This window comes from Peromyscus eremicus, chromosome X, assembly GCF_949786415.1.
Source record: "Peromyscus eremicus chromosome X, PerEre_H2_v1, whole genome shotgun sequence".
NCBI lineage: Eukaryota > Metazoa > Chordata > Mammalia > Rodentia > Cricetidae > Peromyscus > Peromyscus eremicus.
In genome coordinates, this window is record NC_081439.1 from 113,883,646 (window position 1) to 113,910,071 (window position 26,426).

The 26,426-nt window shown below is 40.0% G+C and overlaps 1 protein-coding gene across 2 annotated transcripts in view; it reads left to right on the plus strand.

The window, feature by feature from the left end:
- Positions 1–2,875: 2,875 nt before the first annotated feature.
- Positions 2,876–26,426, plus strand: part of LOC131899126 (P2R1A-PPP2R2A-interacting phosphatase regulator 1-like) — a 61,782-nt gene continuing 38,231 nt past the window's right edge. Inside the window, exons 1-4 of one of the 2 annotated variants that reach the window (XM_059250512.1) lie at positions 2,876–3,016; positions 7,432–7,639; positions 13,780–13,858; positions 23,031–23,084. In XM_059250512.1, coding sequence (XP_059106495.1) covers positions 2,986–3,016; positions 7,432–7,639; positions 13,780–13,858; positions 23,031–23,084 — 372 coding nt within the window. In that variant the 5' untranslated portion in view covers positions 2,876–2,985. The remainder of the gene's footprint in view (positions 3,017–7,431; positions 7,640–13,779; positions 13,859–23,030; positions 23,085–26,426) is intronic. The other variant, XR_009376057.1, reaches the window with a different exon arrangement.

A 26,426-nucleotide genomic window follows, 5' to 3' on the forward strand; every position in this document is an offset into this window, starting at 1 on the left:
CACACACACATAAAATAAATCTTTTTTTAAATTTGGCAAAATAATTTCCTTGTCTCCTCAATTCAGTTGCTTCATATTAAAGTTACCACACACAACTGTCATTTTACACCTCAGCATTTATGCTTTCTGATTATAATATGAGAGTTTATGTATTTATTTGTTTGTTTTCTGTATATGTGTGCCATGACCCACATTTGATGCTAAGAAGCTAGCTGGAGGGTGTCAATCCACTCTTTTCACTGTGTGGGTCACAGGGATTAAACTCAAATTGTCAGGCTTAGCAGCAAGCTCCCTTACCCCCATGATCCATCTTGCTGGCCCTATTATGAAGACTTACAAAGAACTTTTTGATAGTTACTTTATTATTTTGTTGGTAAAATTATTTAATAGTATTTACTCTTTAGTCAAGCTTATTGAAATGTTAAAGATGTTAGGCAAATTAAATTTAGTGGAGCTTATTTAACCAAAGAAATGACTCATGGGTTGTGCAAAACCCTGGACTGGTGAAGGTTCAGAGATCCTCTCTCCCCCAGCCTCACCCTGCCCCTACCAGCCACTTCATTTAATCTGCCAGCTACATTAAAAACATGACCTCAGCAATAGAAGACAAGGCAGCAGGAGGAGTGTGAGTTCAGGCCTGCCTGAGTTACATTTAGAGACAACCTGAACTCTCTTAAATAAAACAACACACACAAACCAAGACAAATCAAATCTCTAACATTACACGCTATTGCTCCTCATTACCCTCTAAAACTTGATGGTAAGATTCTATTGCTGAAGATGCCAGACACAAGAGTCATAGAACACAGAGCAAATTTTGTATCTATTTATATCTCAAGGTCTCAAAATGACCATTGTTGCTAAACAAATAATAGTTTTCTTCCCAATACCTACCAAGAAAGACATCCTTTGTTGAGTACATTCACTATCTCTAGCTGTGAGAAGTCAAACAATTTAGTTGACTCTTGGACTGTTAAAAATGGTCTCTGAAACTATAGTCTTAATTTAGTTGAATTTCTAACTTAAAAAAATAATTTATTTATTTTTACTTTATGTGCATTGGTATTTTGCCTGCATTTATGTCTGTGTGAGGTTGTCAGGGCCCCTGGAACTGGAGTTACAGGGCTGCCATGTGGATGCTGGGAATTGAATCCAGGTCCTCTGGGAGAGCAGCCAGTGCTCTTTAACCACTGAGCCATCTCTCCAACTCCAAATCTCTAACTTTCAAGAGCATAACAATTTAGGAAACGTTTACGTGTGTGTGAGAAAAAGGGTGCTATGTTGCTCATCATTTCCAGGTTTACTTGTTTTTTTATTTATTTTGTGTCATCTTTCTGTGATCACGCACGTGCCATAGAGCACACGTGGAGGTCAAAGGACAACTTGTGGGAGTCGGTTCTCTCCTTTCGTCACATGGGTTCCGGGTATCAAGCCGAGGTTCTTAAGCTTTGGCAGTGCCTTTACACACCGAGCCACCTTGCCAGCCCATTTACAGGTTTTCTTTTCTGTTGCTTGAGAATTTCCTACTTGCCTACAATGTGTTTTCATCAAGTCTGCCTCCATCCCCTCCTCTCCAATTCCTCCCCACCCCCACCACAATTCCCCTACCAGTGTCATGGGTTCTTTCTGTGATTTGTAAACCTAAGTGGTTCATTCAGTGCTGCCAGTGTGTGCATGGGTGGAAGGCCATCTACTGGAGTATGGGTAGCCTCTCAGGGGCCACAGCCCTGGAGAACGAGAATGACTTTGAGTTTTCAAAATACTGTAGCCGTTCCCAGTGTGTTCTCTGCCTCCTTCTTTCAGATCAAGATGTGAGCTCTCAGCTGCTCCTGACATCATGTCTTTGTTCCACTATCATGGACTCTAACTTTCTGAAACTATAAGCACAATTAAATGCTTTCTTTTATAAGTTGCCTTGATCACAGTGTTTCAGCCCAACAATAGTAAAGTAACTAAGACAGTGCAAGTCTTTAGAAACCTCAAAGCCTTCCCCCAGTGACACACTTCTAACAAGGTCACACCTTCTAATCCTTCCCAAACACTTCCACAAACTGGAGACTAAGGCTCAACATATGAGCCCATGGGGGCCATTCTCATTCAAACCAGCACATTAACTCCTGCAACATTTTTGTTTCTGTTGTACCAGTGGGCATATCTTGCCAGGCTGGCCAATACTATACTTCACAGGGTTCACTGTTGAGTAGGAGTGATGATTACATTTCTCCCCTGGTAATATGCATAGTACCTTCTAGCACTATGAAAGCTAGCTAGTAAAGATGAAGTGAATACCGGCTTGATTGTCCCATGTTCTACCATACCATTATGTGGTGTTTTCAGCAATAGGGTCTTACCATGAAGTTCTGGAGGATAACCAGGAGCAATGGCAATAGCTTGTAATGTTTGAGATTTTATTTATTTATTTATTTATTTATTTGTGTGTATGTGTTCATATAACTAAGCAGGCCATTTATTTATTTATTTATTTATTTGTGTGTGTGTGTGTGTGTGTGTGTGTGTGTGTGTGTGTGTGTGTTCATATACCTAAGCAGGCCAGAGATATCTGTTCCATCAGTGCTGGAGTTACAGAGAGTTGTGAGCTGAATGTCAGGAACTGAACTTATGAGCAGTACACACTTTTAACTCCTTCTCTATAGCTCCCATCTCCAGTTTTAGTCATATCGTTGTTGTCTACCTAGCTTTTGTTGCCTTTCATGTGACTCTTTTTGAGATTTTCGGGTTATTTGTGGTTTATAAGCAGGGATTTAACTTTTTTTTTTTTTACTTGCTCTTGTGGGAACTGAAGGTTGAAATGTAACTTTAAGGTTGCTGTGACGACCAGCCCAATAAGGAGCTGATTATGACACGCCTGTGGGCCATCTTTTTCAGAAGAGACTACTGGCAGGTAGGCAGCAGACTGGGACATACAGAGCAAGAGATAGTATAAGTTTTAAGCTAAAGGTTCAAGCATACCATTGATCTGAGATCATGGCCTACTGTGGAAGAGAAAACACTGATGGTGAGTATACTAATGTGTAGGTATAGATATAAAGAAGTAAGAGTAATCTCTTTAAATGTCAGGTTTGCCACTGTAGTGTACAGAATTCCTCTGGCTTTGTAGTACTTGATCCTTTTGATACTCTCACCTGTACTGAGTCCTGTCTATGTCTTTAAAGGTTTTCATTCTTTCAAAAGAGAAGACATGTAAATCTTCTCTTTTGAAAGAGAAATCCTCCCTTTGAGTAATAGAATCATTGCTATCTCATATAGTTAGTCATTTCATATTTCTGTGCCACCATTTTCTTTGTTTATTTTAACGATACTGTGTAAGTATAATGTTTGTATTAATTATTTGAGAACTTCACACATATGTACAATGTGTTTTGGTTATACTCAGACCCTACTTTTCCTCTTAACTCTTCCCAAGTCTACCCTACCGCCTTCAACTCCCCCCAGCTTCACAGCTTCTTCTTTTTTATAACCCACTGAGTCCAGTTTGTACTGCCCCTATTCATATGGGTGTGAGGCCAACCATTAAAGTATAGTCAGTCTACCGGGGAGCACACTGCTAAAGAGAGTGGACTTTCCCTCAGTCAGCAGCCATCAATTGTCAGTAGCTCTTCAGTAAGGGGTGGGAGTTTGTGAACCCCTCCTTACTCCATGATGGAATGTTGACTGGCTTGATCCTTGCAGGCAACCGTAGCTTCTGTGAGGTCATGAATGCAAGAATCCTGTCATGTCTGGGAGTGACATGTCACTTAAGCCCTGCCCAAATCTGGCTCTTAAAACCTTCCCTACACCTCTTTCACAATGTTCCCTGAGACTTGGGTGGAAGGGTGTGATATAGATGTCTCATTTATGGCTAAGTATTCCAAAAACACTTAAATCTTTAAAACTTCGACAAGTTGCAAGTTTCTTCATTAACCACTGTTTGCTGTACAAAGAAGCTTCTGTTATGAGGACTGAGATGCACTAAATAGACATTAAAATGTGTATTTAGAGGGCAGTTTGATACTATGTTCATTTAGTAAAATAATAGTAAGATCACCCCTGGGGCCTCTGAGCTCCCCAGCCATAGGTTCTCAGTCAGAATTACAATAGTAGGCATGCACTTCCTCTTGTGGAATGGGCCTTAAATGCAATTAGAAAGTGGCTGGTTACCTCCATAACATTCATGCCACTACTGTACCCGTGGGCATATCTTGACAGGCTGAGCATTACTGTGAGTCACAGCATTCACAGCTAGGTAAGAGTGCTTGTGACTCCCCCCCCCCCAGCAGCCTATATAGCACTTTCCAGTCCTATGAAGGGTACCCAGTGGGAAGGAAGCTTCCCAGTCAATATCAGCTTGATTCCTCCCTGCACTGTGACCAAAGGGTGTGGTGTCTTCATCAATAGGATCTGAACATCAAGTTCTGGTAGGAAATCAGAAGCAATGTGTGCCACCCTTTTTCTAGAAACAGTCCCTGATTGTCTTTCCTTGTCATTACAAATTGTTCTTATTTCTTAGTTATTGCATTTAGTTTGCATATTCTTATTGCATTTAGATTTTTTAAAACTATCTGAAATGCTTAGATATATGAAACGCCATCTATTTATTCAAAATACAGTCATTAAACTAATTATCCCCAAGAGTATTAATGTACGTGAAAATTCAGCTAGCAGCAAGAGCTTTTTGTTCACTTGTACACTCCACATTTTTTGTCACACAGTCCTTTCTTCTGTCTTAAGCACTGCCCTTTTCATGCACTCCACATTCCTCGGCTTTAACAACCACATTTTACAAACTTTCCAAATACCCAGGGAACTTTAACAATGCCTTTCAGATCATGGGTGGTAAACTGGATTCTGCTGGTACCAAGTTATATATCATTAACCTTTGGGGATCTATATGCATTGTAAAGTAGTAGTAGTAATGTATGTATTTTACAATAAAACTATGAAATAGAGTATCTTAGATAGTGTTTCTATTGCTGTGAAGAGACACCATGACCACAGCCACTCATAGGGAAAACATTTACTTGTGGGATGGGGGGCTCATTTATAATTTTAGAGGTTCAGTCCATTATTATGGTACGGAGCATGGCAGCATGCAGGCAGACATGATGCTGGCTATATCTTGATCAGAAGGCAATAGGAAATGGACTGAGGCACTGGGCATGGCTTGGGCATATCTGAGACCTCAGAGCCCACCTCCACAGTGACATACTTTCTCCAACAAGGCCATACCTACTCCTGCAAAGTCAGCCTCCCAACAGTCCTATGAGCTTGTGGGGACCAACAACATTTAAACTACCACATATAGGTTATTTAAATTTGCATGTATTCATAAAGCAATTTAATAAATATGTATTGAGTATTTATTAGTATAGAAATAGTGTTCAGAGAAACATTCAGAGGTGCCTCTTCTATGTTTTTACCTAACTAGAAAGGCAGAGGAACCTTGTCTTTGCCACTTAGTAGTTGGAATTTGAATAAGCCCTCTGGGCTTTGGCTCCCTCCTTTGAAATCTGGGCATTGTGATGGTACCTACCTCACAGAATTATTGTAAGCTTTAAATGTGATCACATATTTAAAGTGATTAGGATAGTACCAGGCACATAAGTGCCCAATAAATGGTAGCTATTATTAACCTGTCTTACATCAGGAATGGAGACTCCAAATCATCCTCATGTCTGGGATTTAGATAATTTAATTCTGCTGAGCATAATCAAGTTTTTCTTCTTCTATTCCCAGAATGAATGAAAAATAAGTGATTATGATCTTACATGTCATAACTTTTCACATACTACCTCAAGACAATTCCATTACTTTAAGCTCATCACTGATTAGCTGAACAAGGCTAATGACTGAACCAATTGAGACATGTGAAAACATTTTGTAAACTCCAAAGTGATATTTGAATATTATGGCTATTTTAATTAAAAAATCCCATTTCACTAGGATCATTTACTTTTTTCTGCCAAATTTTATATATATATATATATATATATATATATATATATATATATATATATATATTCCTAAAATGTGTGGCTTTACAGTATTACTAAGATGCTAGAATTATAGCTCAGCAGTGAGGCATTTCCCCTAACATGCATCATGCTCTAGGTTCAATCCCCAGTACTCTCTCCCCCTCCACACACACAAAAGCACAAATCTGAGTAAGGTAAACATACAAGAGGCTAAGGTAGAAGGATTGCTACAAGTTCAAGGCCAGCCTGTGCTACAGGGTGAGTGCCAGGTAAGCTTGGGCTACAATGTGAGACCTTGTCTCAGAAAAACAAAAACAAAAACAAAAACAAAACCAACCAACTAAACAGAACCTCCAATATTATTAGCATGAAGTTAGGATTTTAACACTGAGTAGGACTCATTAAATGGTGCTGAAATTTTCTAAATGAGAAGAAGTTAAGTGTTGTGAGTTGCAGAAGCAGAGATAAAGTAAAAGCAGTGTTAAAATGAGTACAGCACACCAATACTACCAAAAGTGGAAACATTGATTTGGATGTATTTTGAGACATTTGTTTAAAAAAAATAAGCTTCGCTGTTATGTCTGTACATCAGCTGAGGACTTGGACTAATAGCCAAATTTAATATACTGTGAATATTCATATCGGATTATTGTAAAAAAAAGTTGAAAATGAAGATTTATCTGCACATTTGGTTCAGTTGGGAAAGTGATTTATCAAAGCCAAAACCATAAACACGGTGTTTTGCTCTTTTTTGTTCCTTTCAGATTTTAGTTGTGTCTTTCAATTACAAAGGTGTAGTTTGTCTGCTGTTACAGGAAACATACATGCCATTAAGCAAGCTTGTTTGTTTCAGTCATAAAAGATGACAGACCAGTCCTGGGAAAACTGAAATAAAGGGTAGAAAGCAAAGTATTCCTATATAACTGACTCCTCTCAGCTCTTTCCTGAATGCTACAGTCAGCAGAGGAGCAGAGGAGCAGATACAAAGCAGACCTTTAGCACGGCACTAGGAAGAGCACAGGGCAAGGAGTCATGGAAAGGCCCTTCCTAGCCTGCACACGTGCTACGCTGCTGCTCCTGAGTCTGCAGCCATAAAGGATGCTAATTGCTTGCGCAGTTAACCGTGCGTTGTCTGACTGGACAAAAGAAGCCGGCAGAGGTGTAACTGCCCTTGTTTCCTCAGGACAGTTAACCTATAGTTTTTGTTTTGACAGTTACTTGTTGCCATGGATTAGAAAACATAAGGGAGGAGAATTCACCTAGTCATTTGTATTAGAGATTTAGATCTTTTCGGCAATTAGGGGTCCAGGTGAGGACTAGGAGGTTTCAGGCCAGTCCTGCCCAGGTTTATGGCCACAGGTGTTAGGGACACTAGGGCTTAAAAGATGAGTGCCTCGACTTATCTAAGGGCTTCCGCCACTCCTCTCTCCCCTTTCCCCCTTTGCATCTCTCCTTACAGATTCTCTGCATCAAGACAGCAGCATGTCCTCAAATCAACAAGGGCCAGATACCCTTCAAAATTTCCAACTGAGTAGCAGCTTTGTCCTCAACACCAAACTGGCCAAGGAGAAAAGGGAAATGGAGTTAGGCCTGCCAGCAGCTTCCACCACTGTAGATGCCAGCTTCCTTAGAAGATCCAGCAGCATCCCTTTGATCAATGGATTTGGGTGAGCAGGGTGGACGTACCTGAGGGTCAAAGGGGGGGGGTGTTGGACAAAAACGACATCTGGTAGAATTTCCTTGCTTTTACTTATCAAGGTCTTGCAGGCATCTTCCATATTTCTGGTGTCTAAAGAGTCCACCTCAGCCTAGTGGAGAAGAGGGAGTGGATGGGCCAAAGTGAGGGGCGGCATTCACCCACCCTATCCCATCTCAGGTTAACACATATCTGACCCCGACCACTGTCGTCTGACGGGTCTACATGGACCCAGCTACAGCCACCAGTTGGTGTGGAGCATGGCATTTTTGTGATTTCACTTTATCTCTTAGCCACTGTTTGAAGACGCTGAATACCCCCCTGCCCGTGCCTCCAGATTTGTTATAATGATTATTTCTTCACTTTCTCAGTGCACTGGTCACCTTTGTTTGACTTTCACCTCCTGCACACTGAAGATAGAAATGGCTGCAAGCAAATACATACATATATAACTATGAATAACTATAAATATAGCGTTTAAAAACAACAACAATTTTAGGTACTGCAATAAGTTGCTCTCTTTTTTATGCACTCTCAGTGGGTAATATCCCCAGCCACAAAAAGAGGAAATAATTGGTTCAGAAGTGTATGTTACTCTTTTTTGTGCAAAGCACAAGCATACATATGATATATGAGTAGAGAATTAATGCATAGGTGGTTGTCTTAGTTATTTCCTATTGCTTTGAAAAGGCACCATGACCAAGGCAATTTAAAAAAGAAACATTTCATTTGGAGCTGATGGTTTCAGGGGGTAGGAGTCCGGAATCATGGCAGCAGGCAGGCAAGCATGGCACTGGAACAGAGCTGAGAGCTCACATCTTGAGACACAACCACAAAGCAGAATGAAAGAGACACACTGGGAATGACTTCAGTCTTAAAACTTCAAAACTGCCCCCCAGTAACACACCTCCTTCAACAAAGCCACACCTCTTAATCCTCCCCCAAACAATTCCAACAACTGGATACCAAGTGTTCAAACATATGAGCCTGTGGGGCCATTGTCATTTAAACTACCACAGTGGCATTACAATTTGCTGTAGGGGCTGGAAAGATAGTTCAGTGGGCAAATTACTTGATACACTAGCATGAAGATCTGAGTTCAGATCTCTAGAATCCACAATAAAAGCCAGGCATGGCAGTAAAGACCTGTAACACTAGCACTTGGGGTCCATAGACAAGTAGATCCCAGGAACTTGCTAGCCAGCCAACCGGACTAGCTTAAATAAGCTTTGTATATTTCGTGCCTACCTGATAAATTACTATTAACTCTTAATTTTCTGTACAAATATTGCTTCATGCATTAAGAGCTTGAGCTATGGAGTTTATCTCTAATTGCATATTAATATTAAATAAAACTCTTCAGTCCTGTGAACAACAAAGGAGACTCTGGAGGAATAACATATCTGTATCTATCATTCTCTCTGTGTGTCAGTGTTGGACATCTTCCTGTATTCTCTCCACCTCTAAAAGAGGGCATCTCACTGAACCTGGATCTTTCACCTCATCAAAGCTTTTGACATTGGTACTTTTACTAACACATGATGTACATAAAGCATAAGAGGATATTGAATTTGTTTGTTTTTGTTTTGAGAGTCCCAGGAATTGGACCTAGAACCTTGAACATACTAGGGAAGCTCAATACCACTGAACTCTACCTCAGCCCAGGAACTTAACAGTAATACTGTTTTGAAGAGTTCACATTTAGGAAATTCACTTCTGTAAGTAATGCTGCAAGAAAGCAGACTTCTCTATACATGGAATTCAATGCAAAATTAGAAAATCAGTTGAAAAACATGTGGCAGTGTTTAGCAAGCTGCAGATAGAACTCTGCTACATGTAGTTTGGAGAGTAGTAGAACACTAGGAAATTGAGGCCTGAGTAAGGGAGTATGGTGCATATGAACTGGAAACACAAGAGGGGAAATGAATTGACTAAGGCTCAGTGCAGTTCTACTCTAGACCAACTCTTCTTTCTGAGTAAGTCTCCGACTGCACCCTACCTCACTCAATGTGCTATAAACAAAAATAAGCCCTCACGTGGGCAAGTCTCTGACTTGAGGTCTGTCAGACATGATTCCCGCGTTATGTCAGATGTTTCGATAGCTGAGTGTGGTGACTCATACTCATCATCCTGGCACCTGAAGGCTGGGCCAGAAGGATCATCGTGAGTGCTTTATACTCTCAATCTGCAGTTCGTTAACTTAATGGCTGATGTCCAAACGTTTGACAGTCTTATGGAACGGGCTGTGTTCTAACTGGTGATCTCTTGCCTCCATCTCCTAAGTGTTGTGATTAGAGATATATATACACCATCACACTTAGCTTCAATACTACATTCAAGGCAGTTTTTAAATTTATTTATTTATTTTCTATCCCAGTGCAGTTTCCCCTCTCTCCTCTCCTCTCATTCCTTCCCCCCACCCCCTCGGTTCCCACCCCCCAATACACTCCTCCTTTGTTTCTGTTTAGGAAAGGGCAGGTCTCCCATGAATATCAACAAAACATGGCATGTTAAGTTGCGCTAAGAGTAAGAACCTCACTATATTTAAGGTAGTTTTTCAATACTATATTTAAAAGTAAGGTTTTTAAAAATATTTTTCTCTGGCCTTTCTTTAAAAAATTAGAAATTGAGATAGGGGTGTAACTTTCTGGTAGACTGTTTGTCTAGCATGTATGAGACCCTGGGATCGATCCCCATCACCACATACAGATAAACATGTACACAAACCTTAGCTTAACCTGATGCCATCTACCTGTAATCACAGGACTAAGCAGACTGAGCTAGAGAATTGCTGAGTTCAGGGCCAGCCTGGACTACATAGTGAGTTTGATGTCAGCTAGGACTACATGGTGAGGCCCTACTCAAACAAACAAAACAAAACCTTTAAATACCAAGTTTTTGGACTCCCTGCCAATGGCTTCCCCTTCTACAGCCCTCTGGCTTCATTCTAAATTTAAACTGTTACTAAATCAAGAGACAGATTACTGACCAAATACAGACTGCTGTTTGATTTTGTGAAAAAAAAAAAGTTATATTGGAACTTAACCACGCCCATTTGCTTCCTAATTGTCCATACAGTGACATAGAAGAGAAGTTACAACAGAAATTGTATGTCCCCAAAGCCTTAATATTTACTGGGTGATGCTTTCAAGGTCTGTCCACTACCCAGTTTATTGAATTCTTACTAACCTAGAAGAATAGTACTCATCCTACTAAGTGATTGTTTCAGGAATAGAATTAATACAGATCTACTGTTGCTTAGATAAGCTGCATACTGACATTTGATGTGGGGCATATGAGCATGGCCCAGTTACATTGCCTCTGCTTTTTTTCAAGTTAGAGGACAGCTAGGTGTGGTGGCCTATGCCTGTAATCCTAGCATTCTGGAAGTGGAGTTCCAGAGTTCAGTGAGCTCAAGGCCAGCGTTGATTACATAGTGAGAGACTGTTTTTAAAAACCAACACACACACTGTGTGTGTGTGTGTGTGTGTGTGTGTGTGTGTGTGTGTGTGTGTGTTTATGTGGTGTATGTGGGAGAGAGAGAGACAGAGAGATACAGAGCAAGAGAGAGACAGAGAGAAAGACACAGAGAGAGAAAGACAGAGAGAGAGAGAGAGAGAGAGAGAGAGAGAGAGAGAGAGAGAGAGAGAGAGAATGCACACAAGTACAGAAAGAGGAGGAGGAAAGAGAAGAACAGCTGGGTACTATGTAAACTATAATCTTAGCACTTGGAAACTTAGGAGGTGGATGCACGAGAATCAGGGGTTCAAAGTCAACCTTGGCTACACAAAGAGATGGAGACAGGCCTCAGCTTCATAGGACCCTACCTGAAACAGACCAAAATTAAAGGAGGCAAAGAAAATTTAGGAATGACTAGCTTGGGTAACATTTCAAGTATATGGAATAATTCTGGAAATAGACAATCATAGGTATACACAGAAAGCTAAGTGGTCAAATTTGTGTGTATGACTGGCTTGAAGTGTTTGCCTGCTCTGATCTGTTGATCTCAAGTAAAGGTCCTTTCCTCCCACTAGTCTACTTTTAGTTGAAACGTCACCATAAATGTGTAATGCAGTTGCCAACTGATCCTTTCTAGGCAGGACTAGTTTGTACTTTAAGGCTGTTTGCCCCCCACATAACATAATACCCTTTCACAAGTAATATATTAAATGGGCCAGGTGGCAAAGGCCTGTGTGTAATCTTAGCTACTTAGAAGACTGAGGCAGGAGAACCTCAAGGTCAAGTCCCACCTGAGCTGTGAAATGAGTTCAAACCAACTGAAGCAATTCATTGAGTAAAAGGAGGGCTGAGAATATAGTTCAATGGTAGAGCACTTGGTTACCACGTACCAGGTGTTGGCTCCATCCCCCACTATCACAGTGAAGTAATAGACAAAAATTAATAATGGTGGTCAATAATAGTATTTAAATGAACTACTATTAATTGTACATATTTTGGGGGGTTAGTAAGATCATTCAATACATGTGTATGACATGTAATAATCAAATAAGTGGCTGCTATTCTTATTTCCTTAAATTTTTATAAAGCTCAGATTAACACAAATAATGACATTTGTCAGACTCTGTATATTTCAATATATGTATATATAATGTATACTGATCAAATAAGAGTAAGGAATAGTTCCCACGCTCAGGCTGCTCTGTGTCTGTAGCCCGTAAGTTCTTCTCTTGGTGTTTTAAACTACAGACTAGGTTGCTGTGAACTCTGCTCCCTTCGCTGTGCTGTACTGAACAAAAGAAAAACAGAGAAGCTGTGTTCACGTCTGGATTTTGTTCTGAAATTTTCCTAGTCCCTGAAATCCAAAAGTCTGTAGGCAGACTGTGGAGGGCTTTGACTGTCCTACTGAAGACCTGAATGTGGTGGATAACAGCTGGAAATTGCGAGCTGGAGAGCAAGCTGTTCTTTAGGAAGGTGCCCCTGGCAAGTCTGCTAACTAGCTTGGAATAGGGAAAGAACAGAGGTGAGGAGGCCAAAGAGACTATTGTGCAGTCTGTGTATGAGGAAAAATGCTTTGAAGTGGTTTTTGGCAACGCTCCTAAAAAGAATGAGATGGATAGAAAACAGAGCTGAGGGGTTCAGCCTAAATGACTGGCGCTTGATTGGATATAAGCAGCAAGAAGAAGGTGTTAGAGATGTTTCCTTTTGAGGGAGAGACAAGGTTTCATATAGCCTAGGTGGGCCTCAAACTCACTCTGTAGCTAAGACTGGCATTGAATTCCTGCCTCTCCTGCCTCCACTTCCCAAGTGCTGGGATTATAGGCATGGACCACCTACTGCTCCTGGCTAAAGATGACTTTTTAGAGTTAGTGGAGGAACCTGGATAAATGGCGCATGGGAATCCTCTGTATTCTTTTTGTGACTGCTTAGGAGTTCAACTGAGGAGCTCTGATAAAACGAAACATAAAAAGTAAAAGGTGACATCTAGGTGATAGGGTCAAATAAGTTTGAGGCCACCTGTGAAGGCAACAGTCAAGCTGGGAACGTAGATGCCATTTTCAGTGTGCAGGGGTTAGCTGTTGAGCTTGTCTGCTCTTGTTTGCAGTGTGGGGATGTGGTCCAGTGTTGCACAAACTTGCAAATGTTCAACTGAAGCTGGAAATATTGAGTCTGGATTTTTTAAATGTGAAATCTCTTAGAGAACACAATGAATTCCAAACCATTTTAACAGAGTAGGGCAACACTTACCTGCAGATGCTCTCAGTTCCTTTGAGTCCTGCTATTGGGTGCGGTTCTTTATGTAACAGTTCAGACACTGAGAATTTGTGCTTGTACATTATAGTTCCGCTCATAAAATTCAATCAGTTACAAGTTTACACAAAATGGCGTATTTCCAAGCTTACAGTAAATTATGCTTATTTTCAGTAGAACAATTAGAGGGAAAAGTGGCGTAGCTGAGAATTTGTTACCTTACAGTGAAACTTGTTTAAACTTAGATGAGTAAGCCTCTGTCTCTGTCTCTATCTGTGTGTAAACCATCTGCACAGATATCTCCACCATTTGCATTCATAGTGTTCCTCTTTAACTCTAAGTTCTATTTCTTTAAAAAGTTGGTAATGGATTTTATATGTCAAATGTTTTCTTTTGTCTTAGTGATAATTCACAGGGATTTCAAGCTGACACCGTGAGAATGAGAAGGAACAGCTCACCATTTCTGAACCGCCATGCTTTGGTAAGAAAATGCTTATTGTGGCATCCCTGGGTAAGACACACTTCCTGGTCTTCATTGGTGCCTTTCAGACTTGAGTGTGGAACATGGAAGGCTCGTTAAAACACAGCTAGGTCTCACCTTACAGAGTTTCTGACTCACAAGGTCTGAGAATGTGCATTTCTAGAAAGTTCTGGCTTTGAGAAAGAGCTTCTCTAAATGTTACTAATGGACAACAAATACATCCAACACGTTCTAATTATTTTGCTGCAGCTGCAACCTCATTATCTTTTAAATCCCTTATGAATTTAACACAAAGATATGTTTTTTTATGTAAAGCCATCTAGTTTCCACTCCATTCTCAGGCTTTCCTAAAAGTAGTTTTCATCCCTTTTAGGTTAAACTTTTATCTCATGTTCCTCTGGAATTGTAGTTAAAATTTCCTATTTATGATGTTACCGGGCAATCTAAATTATAACTCCTTTTGTGCTAATTAAAGCTAGGAAAATAGGAAAGATTCCTATAGGTCAGTAAGTCAAAAGAATAAATGATTCATCATATAAAATTTTTTAAATGATGTAAATTGTTGCTCACACAACATTCAATGAACTATTTTAAGGATGCAATGAGCCATATTCTGTGCTTTCACCCTGTGTTTGAATCACTACCTCTCCAGTTTCAACAAGTGCATATCTTTGTCTTACTGTTGGAATGGTGGGCGATTCAGTCTCCCACCATTGACTGATCTAAGGAAGTTCCCATCTGTTTCTACCTGTTTGAATTGTTGTAGTACTTTTTCTGAATCAGTGGAAATAATTGTGTGTTCTTCCCCATTGTTCTATTAATAGGATGTATTATGCAGATTTTCTTATGTTGAATCACCTTCAGATTCCTGAGATAAATCTTCTTTTAGCATTAGTCTCCAGTTTTCTTGTGACGTTTTTACTAGCTTGGGTGTCTGGGTAACACTAGCCTCATAAAACACTGGGAAGCTGTCTATATTGATCCTTCTTTCCTTCTGCTGGACCCTAACTCACCTTCCCTCCCCATCTCCTCCTCTTCCCTCTGCTTCTTCCCTCCACCACCCCCACTTCCCTTACCTCCTTTCCCTTGCTCCTGTCCTCTCCCCTCCTCTCTCCTCCCCCTTCCCATGCCTCCTCCCCTCCTCTTCCCCTCACTTCCTCTCCCCCTCCCCTCCTTCTTCCATCCTAGCTCCCTTCAGTCTCCTCCCTTCCTGCTCCACTCTCTCTCTACTCCCCTACGCTGCTTGCCTTCAGTCTGACTTCCTGAGTTCAGTTCCTAGAACATGTATGGAGGAAGGGCAGAACTGACCCCTGAAAGTTTCCCCTGATCTTAATATTCATGTGCAATGGCATACATGTACCCCCATGCACAAATAACAAATTCATAAAAAAGCAATCATTAAAGAGATAGAGGCCACGAGTTTGAGAGAAAGCATAGGAGTGCATGGGAAGGGGAAGAGGAAACAGGAGTTGTGCTGGGAACCAGGCATGGGTGCCGGGAACTCCAGTCCTCTTAAAGAGCAGCAAGCACTCTTATCCACTGAGCTATCTCTCAGCCCCCAGAGTAACTTTGTTTTTGTTTTTGTTTTGAGATAGGGTTTCTCTGTAAAACCAAGTCGTCCTGGAACTTGCTCTGTAGACCAGGCTGGACTTGAACTTAGAGATCCGATTGCCTCTGCCTCCTGAGTGATGGGATTAAAAGTGATTTTTTTAAAACTGAAAATTTGTTCATAGCAACAACTGTGTTAGAACTCTTCAGTGACTTCTCATTGATCGTAAAATAAGACACAGAATCTCTAGCATGACCTGAATGCAACAAAAACGTCCTGTATTTTTGAATTGTTGGTTGGTTGGTTTTTTTGTTTTTAAGACAAAAATCTTAGTGTAGTTCAGCGTGGCCTCACTATAGAGCTCAGTTCTGCCTATAAGCTCCCAATCTTCCTACTTAGGCTTCCCAAGAACTGGACTTCCAGGCACGTGCTTCCACACCTCAGTCTATAAGATCTTGTACTGGTCTAGTGTAAGTTTCTGGGGGTCTGACATCCTCTTCTGGTCTCCAAAGGGGAACTGCACTTATATGTACAAATATACATATACACATAATTAAAAATAAAAATAAGGTCTTTAAAAATTACCCTGTCTTCATGAGCTGGACATATAATTCAATTCATAGAGTGCTTGCCTAGCATACACAAAGCCCTGGGTTTGATCTTCAGTACCACATAAACTGGATATGATGATTCATGCCTGGAATGCCAAAGCTTGGGAGGTGGAAGCAGAAACATCAGAAGTTCAAAGTCATCCTCAGCTACAAGCTCAGCAAATTCAATGCCAATCTGGGTTACATGAGAGTCTATCTCAAAATAACATATATTAAAAAAATTAGATTACCTTGTCTTTAGAGTCAAAGGAAGATTAGAAGAAGGCAAAAATAGATGCAAGAGTTTTCAGTGGGAGGTCGCTTCTACAATAACCACGGCAAAAGGCCGATGATGGAGTTGGAGAGATGGGTCAGTGGTTAGGAGCACTTGCTGCCTTGCAGAGGACCTGGGTTTAGTTGTAAAAGCAATTTCATTGGAGAAAAAAAGTGAGATATAATTAAGGCAGATTGGTTTCTGATGAAGAAGGGTGGAAATGTAAGGACACTAATAAATAACACTGTACATAAAAGCTCAGCTCAATTGTTTGGGGCCAAATTACTTTTTCTATGCCTTAATTGCATCATCTGTAAGATGAGAATATGATAACATTGACATTATAGGCTTCTTTTGATAATTACATCTTTCATAATAAATAACTTGCACATACTGGTCAATAAATATTAGATGTATTGTGTGTGTATGTATGTTTACAAGGCTGCATGTGTAGGTGTATGTGTAAGTGTGTATGCATAATTGGGGAGGTCAAAGTTTAATATCAGGTGCCTTTCTCGATGTTTCTTCACCTTATTTTTTTGAGACAAGTTCTTTCACTGAACCTGGAGCTCACCAATTCAGTTAGACCGGCTGACCAGCAGATTGCAGGGATCTTCCTGTCTCTGTCTTCCCAGCTCCGGGATTACAGGTGCATGCCATGATGCCTGGCTTTTATATAGATGCTGGGGATCTGACCTCAGGTCCTCAAGTTTGCATAGGAAACGCCACCAACTGATCCATTTTTCTGGCCTCAAGATGTTTTTAGTACTAATAATATGTGTAGACAATAACCATGTACCCAGCATTTTAATGCCATTCTAGAGGAATTATAGACTCTTAATTTACATAAGCATCAGGCTAATACAATGTATTTTAAGTAAACCATCTTGTAGAACTAGTCCAGGTTGCAAAGAATTCAGGTCATTTAACTTACTTCATGATGGGGATTTCAATGCTTATTGATTTAGCTTGCTATGACAGCACTAGGCATATGTTTTTATTGTGTCCAAGTATCATTTCATTAATATAAGCCATATGTAAGTATATGCTTACGTTAGTACAGAAATGCTAAGTTATCCAGGAGAATGACATGATGAATTACAGTGTGGTAGGCAGAAGCAACAAAATCCAGTTAGAAGGAGCTTAGACTGTAAGAAGTCAGAGAACAGAGGAGGTTTCAGGATTGCCTAATTCAGTGGTTCAGTGATGTCATCAGAGACCCAAATTCCTTCCATGTCCACACTCTCCCGTTCTCATAGCTTTATTAATATGTTCCCAGCAATTAGACTCCAAGATATTTACATAACATATAAATATGTGTTTATCAAACTGCTGTTAGTACTTATCTCTGGAATATGCAGTTATAGGACAAATTTGACTTCTACTTTGTACATTTCTATAGCATTTAAAAATTTTCAACCAAGTGTGAACACTCAAGTTTTGTTACCCACCTCTTCCCAGCCTCTCACAACCACTTTTCTTTCAGTCTTCATGGAGTCTCACTAGGTAGCCTAAACTGCCTTCCAACTTGGGGTCCTTCTGCCTCCACCTCACTAATTTTGAATGTCCTCAGAAAAAGCATAGTTCCACTGAGTGACATGCCCTTTTGTAGAGAATAACAAACCTTTAGTGAAATGACAAACAGTGTGTTGGTTTTCCTAATCAACCTACCCATTTCCTCTTCCTTCCTTCCTTTCTTTCTTTCTTTCTTTCTTTCTTTCTTTCTTTCTTTCTTTCTTTCTTTCTTTCCCTTTTTTTTTGAGACAGCATTTAGTTGTGTGGCCCAGGCTGTCTTCAAACTTGAGGTCTTCTGCTAAGTGCTGGAGTTGCAGGAATGTGCTACCACAGTAGGCCCAGACATTTGAACTGTACAACCCATGATATCTATCTGCTAGGACATTAGCTTTGCACATTGGCTGCCACAAGCTCCAAATCAGTTTATGCTCCCTTAGTAGCAAAGTGTATCCTCTCATTCCTTACACCGTTCTGTACTCTGTCTATGCAACCCACATTCATTCCTGGTAAGTACTAATATAAGCTTCCTTGAGTCATTTCTGGAACCAGGCAGAGTGATCTCGAAACACGGCCTACAACCCTTCCTTCAGGATTATCTAAGTATTTTATCTGAAGCAACTGCAATGGGGAATGGGTTAAAAATAGTAAAACTGGGACATTTTAAATTTAATTTTTAAAACTTTTAATATCTATACACATTAAGTTTGTTCCCTATCTAGCTCTCTTATCTCTATGTAATATAGGCTGAACTCAAACTCAAGATCCTGCCTCAAACTCTAGCATGCTGGGATTCATAGGCCTCCATACCCAGCTGTGCTTTTTGAAAAAAAGAAAAAAAATCTCAGACTGACTTCTTCATTTCTAAAGTGAATATACTTCTTGGGAATGAGTTTTAGCTAGCACACACTCCAGTCCCTTTCACTTCTATTTCCCTTAAACATCCAGAAACATGCACATATTCCACCCTCATGACATCATTTCTTGGCCCTGCTACTCTTGCTTCCTTCCAAGGAATTCATCCTCCCAGACTAGGAGAAAAAGGCACAATGAGAATTTACACAAAAGACAATCACGAAGTTTTATCAACATCTCAGAAAAGGATCAGTCCTGAGGATTGAACCCAGGGCCTTTTGCATGCTAAACAAGCCCTCTTACCACTGAGCTTTACAACCCTGTTGTAGTTCAACTTCAGTCTCTTGTTTCACACGAGAAAAAACACACAAGGCAATTTCCCCGCAAGTGCCACCTGCAGCGCTTAGATTGGAGGGAGGGAGACTTCCTTCCAGAGTTCTTGCCTTTCCTGGTTAATTTTCCACACTGGTACTATTAAAAGAATCGGCCAATCACATATTGGAGCTACGTGTATCCAATTTAAAAGTCTTCCAGTGGCTTATGGTTCTACAGGTCCACTTCAGTCCTTCTTAACACAATGTCATTTGTGATTCCCTGGACAAAGATTTCCAATGGGACATTTTAGACCTTTGCTTCAAACTAAACTGTCTCTTCACCACCTATTAAATATCAATTAAAAATATCTTCCAAGAAGTCTTTAATAATGAGTTTGGAACAATTTCCACACCCTTTCTCCTCTCTCACAATAATATCTAATGATAATTCAGCTAATGTAAAAGTTCTATGTAGGGGATATGCATATACTTAGGTTGATGCTACCATGACTTTTCGATTAGATTATAAACCTCATAAACATTAACATTTCACATTACATAGTGAACTTTCTAGTAATTTGAACTATAAAAGCATGAGCTTTTGTAAGCTTTCTGGAAGAAAGCATGGTCCTAGGCATCAAGAAAATAGCCAATGGGCCTGTGAGATGGTTCAGGGAGTAAAGCCAGACTTGATGGTGCATGCATATAATCCCAGCACTCAGAAAGCAGAAGGAGGTGGATCTCTGTGAGTTCAAGGACAACCTGGTATCTTTAGTAAGCTCCAGGCTAACTAGGGCTACATAGTGAGACCCTATTTCCAAAAATCTGCCTCTATGTCTCTGTGTCTCTGTCTCTGCTTCTATCTCTCTCTCTCTCTCTCTCTCTCTCTCTCTCTCTCTCTCTCTCTCACACACACACACACACACACACACACACACAGGCACACAGTGTTATTGAAACATCAGGCCAAGAACATGACTAGAAAAGGCTGGTCTACACCCATTCTCTGGCTAGGAACTAAACCATGCTCAGAGCTGAGTACCTGCATATGTCCACTCCAAATCTAATACATAGTGCTGCCGGGTATAACCTGCTACTTGCTATTCTCTTATATTTACTGGAGCAGATCATTTTTCTGTAATTAAAAAATTGAGTATAGCTTATCAAACTCTCCATCATTTTCAACTCTTTTGGCAACAGAGCCTTCTCTTCTTTCTCTCCCTTCCTGGCTGCACACCAGGTTAATATCCTTGCCTAAAATATATCAAACATCTTCACTTTTCTGTGGAATATGCTGCCAACCTCCTCACTTTACAAGGCCCAACTCAAATCAGATGGTACTTTAAGCCTTTCCTCTCTGTCCCCTACTCCTACACATGTCCACTCAGGCTTGGATTTCTGTTCCCATTCTACTTTTTGCCCATTGGACATTCATTTCTTGTCTCTTCTAGTTGTTCTTTTTTTGGTCTAAATGTTTTTTATTTTTATTTTATGTGCATTGGTATTTTGCCTGTATGCATATATGTGTGAGGGTGTCAGAGCCCCTGGAACAGGAGTTACAGACAGTTGTGAGCTGCCATGTGGGTGCTAGTAATTGAACCCAGGTCCTGTGGAAGAGCAATCAGTGCTCTTAACTGCTGAGCCATCTCTCGAACCCCACTGTCTAAATGATTTTTAATATGTGTGTTTTTTAATAATATTTACTTTAATTTTTAAGTGTGTGTGTGTGTGTGTGTGTGTGTGTGTGTGTGTGTGTGTGTGTAAATGCCCATGGAGTCCAGAAAAGAGTGTTGAATCCTCTGGATTTGGAGTTGCAGGCAGTTGTGAGCCACCCATCCTGGGTGCTGGGAACTGAACTCAGGTCCTTTGCAAGAGCAGTACACACTCATAACTGCTGAGCCCTCTCTCCAGGCCTCTGTCTAAATGTTTTTCTTTGAAGCAAATATTAGTACTAAGTAAGACTTTATTTCACTCCAAAATAAAACAGCACAGTAGGGGCAAGATTCATTTCAAACAGGGTCTTACTACGTATTCCAGGCTAGCCCGGGACTCTCATCCCTCTGCTTCAGTCTCTGAGTTCTGGGATTGCAGGTGTGCATCATCATGTCCATTATTTCTTGTTATTATATTATATAATATATATAATATATTAAGGTCTATTTTTTAGACCCTGCTTCTAACCCCCCCTTCCTTCACTTGAAATTTTTCCACATATTGTTGCTACTTTTTTTTTAACTTTTCAAAGCAGACGGAACTTGCTTGTTTAAAAGATCTTTAAGATTTAAGAATGTGGAGAAACTTATACTTTGCTTTCTATTGAGATCAAAGTCTAAATTCCCAAAATTGCAATTCAGTTTCAACCACTTCTCACCAAATTTATTTCCTGCTGCTTCCTCCCAGCAAGTTTTCAACACCTTGTGTCTCTCTGTGCCTGGAACACGCCTCTCTCCCTGAGCTGTTCTTCCTCTTCATTGGAATACCTTCTGAACACATCAAGAATGCCTACCTTAGCCTGGAGAGATGGCTCAGTGGTTAAGTGCACTTGTTCCTCTTGAAGAAGGCCTGACTTCAATTCCCAGCACCCACATGGAGGCTCACAGCCATCTGTAACCCCAGTCTCAGCACATCCAAAGCTCTCTTCTGACCTTTGAGTGTACCAGGCTCACATGTGTTGGACACATATATACATGCAGGCAATACACTCATAAACATACAATAATAAAATAAATAAATCTAAAAAACCAGAATTCCTATCTACTCTGTGAGGCCTATTGTAAGACCTCAGGCACGAATCTTCTTTGAATTCCCACAGTCAGAACTCTGCTTTGGCAGTTGCTTGGATTTTTTTCCTAACTAGAGGTTGATTTTCTCAAGGTCAGGAAGATTGCATTTTTACTTCTGGATCCTTAGGTCCTAGCAAAGTGCTTTGGCACATAGTAGATACTTATTAGAGATTTTTTAAATGCTCCACTCAGTGTGTTCTTAATACATAATGAGGCTGAGTATGTAGGCTAGTGTTAGGACACATGCCTGTCTTACACAAGATCTTAGGTTTGATTCCCCAGCACCACAAATAAAATCAGAATGTGAAAGTTAGTTAAAGATAAATTCACACCAAGCATTTTAGGAAACAACCAGGCTACAGATAGAATAGATAAATTCTGAGGGTAATTTAAGCTTTATGTCCATACTTAGCCTTGAATCCCCTCATTCCTTCATTCTCCACTTACGTGGATTTTCCTGAGCTTTGAGACAAGACAAAAAAGGAGGAAGTAGTTCTGAAAAAGAGAAAGGACCTAGGCAACAAGTACCTTAGCAACGAAGAGTAAAATTTTGGAAACTACTTGAAAGTGTTGCCTTAAGTCAACCCATACTATGAAAATTTCTTTTCACCAGCAGGATTTTAAGATACTTGATGAACTCGCTCTGTTCAGGTTTCTTTGTGTGTGTGTGTGTATGTATGTGTGTGTGTGTGTGTGTGTGTATGTATGTGTGTGTATGTATGTGTGTGTGTGTGTGTGTGTGTGTGTGTGTGTGTGTGTGTGTGAGCTTAGCTGATGGTTTAGTAACTGCTGGAGCATGTTGTCCTGGTAACACCTTTCACTAAGCTTAAGTGTTTGATGAAAACCAGCAAGAGAACTGAGATGACGTCGATCTCTAGTGTCTTAGGGAAGGAAAGTTGGGGATGTTGCTGGATGTGGTTGTGAACCCTGAAATCCCAGCACTCAGAAGTGGAGAGGCTCAGCTAGATAAGGAGTTTGAGGCCAACCTGGCCTACAAGAGACTCTTTCTCAAAAACAGACTAACTTCCAAGGTAAACAAACATTTTTACTGATGTTTTGTCTCATGTTTCTTCTGTTAGCAATTATTTCATTTTGACATATATAGACTTCTGAATAACACAACGCTTTAGTCAAGATCCAATTTTAATGTTTTAAGCTTTGAAGTTAACAAATGCCATTGCTACTGTACAATAGGCACTCAATAAGTATTTTAGACAATATAACATTAACTTCATATTTTAAATTATTAATCAGAAACATTAAAGCAAGTTTGACTCTTACGTTTTAATTTTCAGTTTCTGCCTTCCCGCACTCGTACATCTGCCAACCGGATTTTCCAAATCAAACAAGTAAGAGAATTTTAAAAATTAACAGCTGCTCATTTTAAATTGAATTATTTTTTATTGAATGTATTTATTTCTTTGTGAGTGTGGATATGGATGTGCCGTGACATGTGTGGCTGTCAGAAGACAGTATGTGGAACCTGGTTCTCTCCTTCCACTATGTAGGTCCTGGCAATCAAAAAGGTCATCATCAGGCTTGGAGGCAAGCATCTTTGCCCAATGAACCATCTCACCAGCCCCTATAGTATTATTTATTATTGGAACTGCTGTTTCCATAATTCTAGAAACATCATGTGCAATTAAAATTTTAATTCAAGGAATGTTTTCCTAAAACAAAATGGATGAACTGCCAGGTGTGGTATCACATGCCAGGAATTTTAGGGCTTGTAAGATGGAAGAAGATAGATAAGGAGTTCAAGGTCATCGTCAGCTACATGAGTTCAGGGCTACCTTGAGCTACATGAGACATTTAGTGTCCACATTATAGACTATAATCTTTAAATTTATTTATTTATTTTCTGTTTGGGTTTGAACTCAGGGTTTTGTGAATGTTAAACATACACTCTACCATAGAGCTATATACCTGAACCTTTCAACTCTTTTAATCACACAGAACATCAATACAAACTGTGAGTATATGTGCCTACAAAGTACATATAAAACCATGTTTATTTATACATTTTGAATATACGCCACTGTGCTAGCAGACTGTATGAATCATTGACTATAACCAAAACAGAAATACAAAGATACAGTGGCCACGGTGGTGCATGTCTGGAATCCCAATGCTCAGAAGTTGAAGGCAAGAAGATCAGGAGTTCAAGGACAGCCTGACCTACAGGAGACTTTGTCTCAATATGTCCCCCCTCCCCACAAACAGAGAAATACTAAAGAATGAGATAAAAAGAAAACGGTATTTTTAGAAATTCTTAAGTGTTTTTAATAAAAGCTCAGTACTGATAGTAAATATGAATTCCTATTTATAATAGTCCATAATTTCCACAATATTTGCTTCAACTTTACATTGCTAGTATTAACTTCTGTCCAAGATTTCTTTGTAGGATTATTTTTTGTTTTTTATTATTCTCCTCTTATATATTACATTACAGTTTCCCCTCCCTCTGCTCTTCCCAGTTCCTCTCCCCCATCTCCCTTCTCTCCCAGATTCACTCCTGCTCTGTTTTCCTTCAGAGAAGAGCAGGCCTGCTAGGGATATCAATTGAACACGGCATGCAAGTTACAATAAGACTAGGCACAAACCCACATAGCAAGGCTGGATGAGGCGACCCAGTAAAATGAAAAAAGTCCCCAAAGCAGGCAAAAGAGTCAGAGGTTTGTAGGATTTTATTTGTTTGTTTTGAAACCAGACATCACTGTACTGCCTAGGCTGGTCTTGAACTCCCCAGCTTGGGTGATCTACCTGTCTCCGCTTCCCTCGAGTAGCTGGCACTTTAGGGTTTCATGCATGCTAGGCAAGCACTCTGCCACCGAACTGTATCCCTTGCCCCATTTCAACCATTTTTAAGAGTACAGTTAATGGTATTAAGTACATTCACAATGTTAGATAATAGGTTCTATTTCTAGGACTTTCTTGTCATGCCCAAAAGAAACTAGGCATCCATTTAAACAATAACCTTCAAGTCTCACAACCACCCCAGCCCCATCCTGTAAGCTCCATTCTATTTTCTGGCTTTATGAATTTTGACTATTCTAGGTACTGCATATAAATTAAATCATATAGTATTTGTCCTGGCCTTTTCCACCTAGCATAATGTTTTCAAGATTCATCCACGCTGCAGTATATATCAGAACTTTATTTATTTAATTGTTTAGCACTACTGGTAGTTGAACCCAGGCCCTTGTACATGATAAGCAAACACTCTACCACTGCACCACATACTGAACTCATACCTTCATTTTTATATATGGCTGAATAATATTCTTTTGTGTGGACACAGCACATTTTGCCCCTCATCTCCTGGAAGACACCTCGTTGTTTACCTCTTGTGAACGGTGCTGTTAGGAATGTTGGTGTAAAAATATGAGTCCTTATTTTCATCTCTTTGGGGACTTTCCTACAGAATCTGTATCACTTTTATTACCACCAGCAATATCCCAAGATTACAGTTTCTCCATATTTTCACTAATACTTGTTACTTCTTTGATAAATATTCTAAGTGCCTGTCTTACGAGTTTATAAAAGCAATGAATTTCCTTACTTAGGTAATGCATGTTTTAAATTTTATTTATTTATTTATTTATTTATTTATTTATTTATTTATTTATTTATTTAGTGCTCATGTGATGAAAGCATTCAAGGGTGCAAGTGTGGAGGTCAGAGAACAACTTTGGGGAGCTGATTTGTTGTGGAATATTAGTTTGGGAAGCGTTACACTTGTTTATGCTGTGGAACATTTGTTTAATGATGCAAAGATGGGTTGCATTCTTTTATGTTGCATTTGTTTAACTCTGTGAAGCTGTGTTACTGTGCCTGTCTAAAACACCTGATGGTCTAATAAAGATCTGAATGATCAATAGAAAGGCAGGAGAAAGGATAGGCGGGCTGGCAGGCAGAGAGAATGAATAGGAGGAAAAATCTGGGAGGAGGAGATCGGGGAGCAAAAAAAAGGAGGAGAACATCAGGGGCCAGCCACCCAGCTACACAGTGAGCCACAGAGTAAGAGTAAAGAAAGGCATACAGAAATAGAGAAAGATAAAAGGCCAGGGGCAAAAGGTAGATGGGATAATTTAAGTTTAGAAAAGCTGGCTAGAAACAAGCAAGGCTAAGGCTGGGCATTTATAAATAAGAATAAGCCTCCATGTGTATTTATTTGGGAGCTGGGTGGTGGGCCCCCTAAAAGAGTTAAAAGAGTCAAAGAGTAAAACTAACTAACTAACTACACTGGTTCTCCCCTTTCCATCATGTAGAATAGAATAGAATAGAACCAGGTCATCATGCTTGATGGCAAGCACCTTCCCCTACTAAGCCACCCACCAGCCCTGTAATACATATTTTGAACTTCAGTGGTTTGGTCTAAATCATCTTTAAATCCTATCATTTGCTTAAAAAAAAACATAGTGATAGGCATTTAGTATGATATAGACTAAGACCATCATAGTACTACTAGTAGAGAAAAGCATGGACTTGTGAATCTTGCAGTTCTCTCCCTTGACTGCTGGAAGGCACAGAGTTTCTCATACAGTCCATTTCTGTGTATTTGATATGTTGCAATGCAGAAGTAATAGACCACTGCTGTGGTAATTTGTAGGATAACAGAGTAGAGAGCCGGCCACTTGCTGGAGATTTGCTTGTAATGAAACAATGTAGCTCTTCCATAGCCTAGTGGA